Source organism: Cnephaeus nilssonii, assembly GCF_951640355.1.
Source record: "Cnephaeus nilssonii genome assembly, chromosome: 5".
Lineage (NCBI taxonomy): Eukaryota > Metazoa > Chordata > Mammalia > Chiroptera > Vespertilionidae > Cnephaeus > Cnephaeus nilssonii.
In genome coordinates, this window is record NC_137076.1 from 21,604,501 (window position 1) to 21,612,237 (window position 7,737).

Genomic DNA, 7,737 nt, shown 5'->3' on the forward strand with positions numbered 1-7,737 from the left:
CTGACCGGGAATTGAACCTTGACCTCCTGGTTCATAGGTCCATGCTCAACCACTGAGCTACACCGGCTGGGCAAGGCACATCCCTTTTTAATATCTTCTTAATATTTAAGACTCTGAAATAACCTTGTTTATCTGATATTGTCTGTTTTCTGCATTACAATGTAAGGCAGCGAGGACCCATTTTCTGTTTTGTTCTCCTGTATCCCCAGGGCTCAGAATTATGCTTGGCCTCTAACAGGTGCTAAAGGAAAACCAACAGCAATAATGTTAATCATAGCTTACTCATGGTGCTACTGTGTACCAGCTTCTATTTTAAACTTCTTACATAAATTATCTCCTTCAGTCCTCAGAACAGCCCTACCAGGTAGGGATGGTTATTATCTCCCTATTTCAGAAGAGGAAGCTGAGGCCCAGAGTGGTTAAGGGACTTGACCAAGGTTGCACAGCTAGGAAGTTGCAATGCGGTGATTGAAACCTGAGTAGCTTAACTGCAAAGTCTGGTTTTGCTAAATGGATGAATGGGGCCTGAAACCAGGTACAGAGCCCTCAGGGACTCTGGCAGTGTGCCCCAAGCCCCTCTAGACTTGCCTCTCCTGGTCCCCCAGCCCACACGCCAGCAGTCCCAGCCCCCAAGTCCCCTGCCATGCTGGGGGGAGGGGTGGGAACCTAGCAGGTCTGGGTTTACTCTGGAGTTTGCAGAGGCACCTCCCAGGCTGCCCAGGTGGGGGGCAGGCCATTAAAAGTGGATCTGGTGGGCAGAGACTTCATTCACCAGACAGCAGGGTCAACTGCCCGGGACCCTGAGCCCAGTCCCAGACAGACAGACAGATGCTCCTCAGCCAGCTGACCACAGTCCTGAGCCTGCTCAGTGGAGCCTGCCTACCCACAGGCTTGGGGAGGCCTGGACCCCAGGGTTCCCCACCCCAGCCCTGGACTGCCACAAATCAGACCCGGTCCCTGGACCAAGGGGCCCAGGCCTCCCCAGTGCCATCTTCTGCTCTCCGCAGCTGGAAGGCCTTCTTGGACCTGCAGAAAACCAGGCGTGTGGGGAAAGGTGGGCTGCAGCATGAGCAGGAAGGGGCCACCACCATGTCTCTCCCACTGGACCCGCAGGAAGTAGCCCAGGAGGGTTGTAAGGCTGTGCCCTTCACTCAGGTGAGTCTGTGGTGGGGGAAGGAGAGGGCTGGGTCTCAGCTTTGACAGAGAGCATGACTTGGTGCCAGACTAGGAATCAAGCCCTGTATCCTTTCCCTGTCTCTGACCCTGTTTCCTCCCTTATAAAATGGGAGTTGCCCCTCTGCCAGCTTCTGCAGTCACCACCCTGTCCCCCAAGTCTATTTTTCCATTTAATGGCCAGAGGCACCTGTGAGCTTCTGAGTCAGGTCATGTCCCTTCTACACTCAGAACCCTCTACGGCTCCCACCTCACCCAGAGCAAAAGCCCCAATTTTTCCCACAGCCCACAAGGCCCTGCTCTCTTTGCCTGTCCTCTCTCTGCTCTCACCTCCTCCCGTTCCCCCTTGCCCACTTCACTCCTGCCACACCTGCCTCCTTTCCCCCAGACACAACAACAATATATACCACTGGCTGCCCCTTTGCCTCTAGCACCTCCCCCCACCCTGACATTCTGTGGCTCCTTCTTTCACCTCCTTCAGGTTTTCACTCAAACGTTATTTAAAAATGCAGCAGCCAGGCTGGTGTGGCTCAGTGGTTGAGCATCGACCTATAAACCAGAAAGTCAGGGTTAGATTCCCAGTCAGGGCACATGCCTGGTTGCGGGCTTGATCCCCGGTAGGGGGTGCAGGAGGCAGCCAATCAACGATTCTCTCTCATCATTGATGTTTCCATCTCTCCCTTTCTCTCTGAAATCAATAAAAAAATATTAAAAAAAAATGCAATGCCTCCCACCCCATTTTCCTCTTTTCCGCTTTATTTCTTGCTGTAGTATGCATCATCACCGAAAAAGTGAAATTGATTCTGTAATTGCATTTATTATCTGTCTTCCTCAACAGAATGTCTGTTCCACCAGGGCGGGATTTTTTATGCCTTATTCGCGCTCTATTCCCACCCCTAAGGTCTAGAGCAGAGCCAGGCGCACAGCAGCAGCTGTAGTACCTGCCTGCTAAGCACTTTTGGGCAGCCTGACCGAGAGGGGTAGGGGCAGCACTCCCACAGTGCATTCAGTTGGTGCTCCACAATGGCTGTAGGCGTTCATGCCCTGTGTTGTTTATGGCTCAGGCTCTGCAGCCAGGTGTACCAAGTTCTGCCTTAACTGATGATTTCTTTGTAACTCTGAGCAAGAGGGTGGGGTCGCTGGGACAGAGTGAGGGGAAAGGTGGGATTGAAGTTGGGGGGAGAGGGGCAGAGGCGGGAGTACAGGGTTTAAACAGAGAAGGGCCATGAACAGGGGGTGAATTGATAGTTGGAGGGGATCATAGGAAGAACTAACGTTTATTGAGCACTGACTGTGTGCCAGGTTATAGGCTAAAGGCTTTCTGTGTAACACCCCCCCCCCCCCGCCCCAGGCCCCTGGAATGCCACCTCTTCCTGCTATTCCTCAGCCTTTCTCTCTATTAATCCTCTCTGTTGAAAGGCCTAGAGTAGTTTCTTTTTTTCCTGGTTGAACTTTGATGATTTCATAGGTGAAGAAACTGAGGCCCAGAGAGGTTGAGTAACTTACCTCAAGTCACACAGCAAGCAATGGCAGAGTCAGGATTTGAGCCCAGGCATCCATATTTCTCAAGGTGGGGTGGAAGTGGATTGGGGATTATGCTCATTACTCTGGCCTCCGGCTCCACTACCCTTGACCTGTCTCCCTGCCTCTGACCCCAGGTGCTCTCCCCGCCGGGATGCATGGCTATGCGCCTCCGTAATCACCTCTGCTTTGGCCACTGCTCCTCGCTCTACGTCCCTGGTGTGGACCTTGCCCCGTTCGTCCTCTGCAACAGCTGTGTGCCCGCTCGAAGGCACTGGGTGCCCGTGTTCCTGTGGTGTCGGGTGGGCAGCCCAGCCTCTCGCCGGCGGGTGAAGACATACACAGTGCTGGTGGAGAGGTGTCAGTGCAGCCCGAAGGCATGAGCTGAGCATCACGGACTGACACACAGACGCACGCACCTTGGAGAGATGTGGGAGTCAGAAAGACGCCGACCTGGGTTATGGACACTGGGTCAGAGAGACCAGGGATGCAGGGAAAGCCAGATGGGCCTCCCGAGTCCTCACCCTGCTCCCACGAATACCAGACAGCCGCAGCCATGGCGGTGGCCCCTCACAGTCCCAGCACACGCTACTGAGCACCCCCTGGTGGCCAGGCCCAGCTCTAAGCATCTGCCAGGTACTTACTTGAGTCATTCTCAGAGCTGCCCAATAGCATAGGGGTATCACCCCATTTTACAGGGAAGGAAACTGAGGCCCCAAGAGGCAAAGACACTTGCTCAGGGTCACACAACAGTATGTGGCAGAGCCAGCGTTTGAACCCCAGGCAGCGTGGGGCCGGCTTTTAACCACCAGGCTGGACCTCCTCTCACAGAGTAAGTCACAGACACACTCCCAACTGCGGGGAGAATGGATGACCCCACCCAGGAGACACCGTGACGACCCTGTCCTAGGGACCCCAAGAAACCAAGGCAGGAAAGCAGAGGGGAAACCTGGGTTCCCCAAGTCAGAGGCAGAACCCACAAGCTCCAGCTGCCCCTCCCAATCTCCACCAGCCCCACGCCCAGTGTGGCATTCCACAGGACCATAAAGGTTGACAGAGCCCAGTGTGTGTGTGTGTGTGTGTGTGTGTATTTGTTCTTCCAACTGGAGTTCCCTGGAAGCGGGTGGCCCTGTGGAATGTGGGCATGAGGGGTGCCCCCTCCTCAGTTGGGCACAGGGTCTGCAGCGGATGAGGGTGGCCGGGCTTTGGGCGTCTGGAAGCAGGGCCCTAGCAGATGGGCCCGTCTGGCACAGACGCAGGGACATGTGGCGCTGTCAGGGTTGCCTCCAAATGCTCCCCGGAGCGCAGGGCGGTGGGGGGGGGGGTCAACCGGGGCCCCCCTCAGCCCTCTTCCTGCCTCAGGAAGGAAGGCCCCAGGTGAGGGGAGCAGGAGGAGGGGACCCGAGGAAACAGATGGGCCAGTGGGGCGTGGGAGCCCATGACCTCTGACCCCACAGGCCAGCACAGAGGGGTGGGAACAGGCCAGGCAGGCAGCTCCCAAGGCCCTGCTTCCAAGGGCCCGAGATGGGGGAGGGTCATGAGTGGCCCACGGGGGAGGGGTGTGCTCTCCCGCCTCCCTCCAGGGTTCTGTGCCAAACCTCAGGCAGCGTCCGAGTGGGTAGCTCAGCCTTGGCACCATGGACACCCCTCTGGCAGGCATATGAGGCGCCTGCTTCTACCCCCTTTCAGCTGTGCTCACCTCCTGCCAGCCGGGGAGCCAGCTGGGAACCTTGGTGCCAGGGGGGCCCCAGTATCCCTGCCCCCTCCTGGGCAGTGCCAAACGGCCCCCACCCCCATCCCCAGGACCATTAATGGGTGGGTAATGAGTGCTGGGGGAGCGGGGGAGGGGCGGGGATGCAGGTGCCACAGGCGCTGGCACAGGGGCTGCTAATCAGGTTTGCCAACGCCATCTGTCACCGCGCGAGCATCTGGGGCTCAAGGTGACCCTGTCACCCTCAGTTACAATTATGGTTTTGGCATCTGTATTAAAGCCCGCCAGCCGGCCAGGAGGGGGAGGGATGGGGTGGGCATGGGGGTGCACAGCGGGCCCTGTCCCGGGGGTCCTGTTCCCAGGGGCTGTGTGGCTGCCAAGGCATGGAGCTTCTCTCTGCTTAGGGGAGTGTGTGTGTGTGTGTGTGTGTGTGTGTGTGTGTACATGCGCACCAGCCTGCACAATTCTTCGAGCATGTCTGGGGGTAGGATTGGGAGTCTGGGTTTTGTGCATCTCTGGGTGTGGTGGCTATGCGTCTGAGTTTGGCGGGATGGCTGGCGATGGGGGGCAGCTCTGAGATCGTGTGGGTACAGATGAGTGTGTGTCCCTGTGCTGGGAGAGGCGTGAATGGTGGGTCCGGGTGTCTTTGGGTGGTGGTGTGTGTCAGGGTGTATGTGTGATGTTGTGTGTGTGCATCTGAGTGTGTGGTGCTGTACATCTGATGGTCACAGGCTGGCTATATGTTTGGGCATGTGGGTCTGTGTGTAAGATTCTGTTGAAGTATTCTGTGCATGTGTGCTTGTGAGGGCGGCAGCTGGCAGAGGCTCTGTGTGGTCACTGCAGGGCCTCTGTCCTGCCACTTTCACCTCTTCCTGCCCTCCCCAACCCCTGCTGCCTCGCTCTAATCTGGGGGCTCGGGGAAGGCAGGGAGGGCTCTAGGCTTCCAGTTGTTGTATCTGGATTCAGGGTTCTCGGATTCTAGATTCTGAGGACAGGGTCTCTACTTTTGGATTTTGGATTCTGGGCATTTGGACCTGGATTTTAGATTCTGGGTCCCCAGTTCTTGGTATCTGAGAATTTAGATTCAGATTCTGGATTCTGGGATCTGGATTCCAGGCTCTGAATTCTGGCTTCCAGACCTTGGCTTCCTGTCTCTGGGCTCTGGATGCTGAGCGGGGTGGGGTGGGATGGGGTGGGGGTGGGGGGATGGCGGGCCCGTCTCTGCCCTTCTATTCACATTAGGCCACTGGGCTGTCTGCCATCCCCCCCACACCCTCACCCAATGGGTGCGGAGACCACACATGGCCACCAGGGGACACCCTTGGTTCAGATTTGGGCCCAGATGACCCAGACATGGAGGAGTTGGGGACCGCCCTGGCCTGGCTGGACCCAACCCTTCGAGGGGAGGGAGAGGGGCTTCACCTCCCTTCCTTCCCCTTCCCATCTGGACTGGTGACTGATGTCTGTCAAACATGGAGAACTGCACCCAGCATCTTCCCAGGCACCCCAATCTGGGCTGGGGCCAGGGGGCCAAGTCTCTGGGTCAAATGCAGGGAGGAAAGAGCGCACATGTCATGGGACACTGCAGGTGTGAGTGCACCATGTGCCTGGCTTAGCCACATATGGCAGTGCTCTGTGGAGTGTGAGCCCGTGTGGTGTGTGGCCATGTGTGATTGGGACCATGTGTCTGGCAGAGCCCTCATGTGACAGTGCTTCTATAGGGCCGTATCTATAGCTTTGTCACTCTGGTGTGGGGTAGGAGTCCCTGTCATATGGGTGTGCCTGACTGACCCTAACTGTGTCCCTGGGTGTCTGTGGGTGTATCTGTAGGTGCCACTGGGTCCATGAGCGCGCCTCAGAGTGCCTGGGGCAGTGTCCCCAAGACTAGGTCCTTGTGTTGATGGTGTCTTGTCCGTGGGTGTGTGAAGGTGTGTAGGACAGAGGTGTGCCTTCCAAGAGTGTCACATTGGAGGAGGCATGTTGTCCAAAGGCGAGTGAGTGGAGGAAGGACCCTCGGTTCCATTCTCTCCCTGGCATCTCTGACCCTCCGTCTTGCTGGGTCTCTATTGCTGGGTCTCCTCCCACCTCTCAGTATCTCTGACTTTGTCTGAGAGACCTGGTCCTCTGCCTAGTCCTGCTACCAGGCATAGCGCAAGGCACAGTGGGCTCCGTGGTGATTGGTTGGCTCCCACCCCAGACCTTCATCTTCCATCTCAATCCCTGGCCCTGCCTCTCATAGGTTCTGTCCCTCTGTCCCTCTGTGCGTCCTTCCTCATTGGTGCATTTCTCTCCATCTCCCAGGTCTCTTCCATCTCTTTGTCTCTCTCTGTCTCTGTCTCTCCCCCTTGGTTCCTAAGTGTCTTTCTTTCCCCATCTACAGCTCTGTCTGTCTCGCTCCATCTTTGTCTCTCCCCATCTCTGTCTCTCCCTTCCTCTGACGGCGGATGGGTCCGGGTGGGTCCAGGACAGCCAGGCCAGGGCGCTGGGCGCCGGGGCGAACAATACCCCATTCACGCGGGCCTCCGGTGCCATGGCAACGCGCCCGCCCCGCCCTCCCCGCCCCGGCCACGCGTGCCAAGAGGATGCCATGGTTACGTCAGGCGCGTGCCCGCCTCCCCGCGCGCTCTTGGATGGCCCAGGCCGGCAGGGGGCGCCCAGCTGCAGCCTCTGCCTTGAGTCAGGAGGGGCATCCTCCTTCAAGGGGCTTTCAGCCACCCAGTGCCTCAGTTTCCCCTTCTGTAACCTGTCAGGCGTGGGCAGAATGAGATCGTAGTGTGTGCATGTGTGTGTGGTGGTGGGTGAAGGTGCTCTTTAAAGTGGTTATGTGTGAGTACATTTGAGAGACAGTGGGATTGTGTGCCAAGTTGTGGGTCAGTGTTTGCATACGTGTGTGGGTGTTTTATGAAAAGTAGTTGGTTCTAGTTTGGGGGTGACTGTATGTCCGTGTGTTTAGAAATGTGTGTGTATATGTGGTTGTGTGCTTGTGAGTTCATGTGACTGTGTCTGTGTTTGCATGGCTGAAGGGAGGGTATGAGAGAGACAGAGAGAGAGATGATGGGTGTCTGTGGTTTGGGTGTGATTATACGTTTGTGATTTTGAGTTTATTTGATTGTGTGCATGTATCTGCATGCTGTGTGTGTGTGTGTGTGTGTGTGTGAGATGGTGGATGGCTATGTTTTGGGGCGTAGTTCTGAGTTTTTGTAACTGTCGTATTTGTGTCTGGGGGGGTCTGTGTTCACAAACTCGTGTGTGCTTATGTGTGGGGCTAGGAGTGGGTTCTGAGGACTGCTGGGGCCTGGCTGAGCCGCCCCCCTCACTTGGCACAGAAGGGG

At 56.7% G+C, this 7,737-nt stretch overlaps 1 protein-coding gene across 1 annotated transcript; it reads left to right on the forward strand.

Moving 5' to 3' along the window:
- Window positions 1-828: 828 nt before the first annotated feature.
- Window positions 829-3,077, forward strand: DAND5 (DAN domain BMP antagonist family member 5; the record flags this gene model as incomplete). The annotated part of the gene is made up of 2 exons (XM_079772988.1): window positions 829-1,155; window positions 2,832-3,077. The coding sequence occupies 2 exons, from the start codon at window positions 829-831 to the stop codon at window positions 3,075-3,077; spliced, it is 573 nt and encodes a 190-aa protein (XP_079629114.1).
- Between the last annotated feature and the right edge of the window lie 4,660 nt (window positions 3,078-7,737).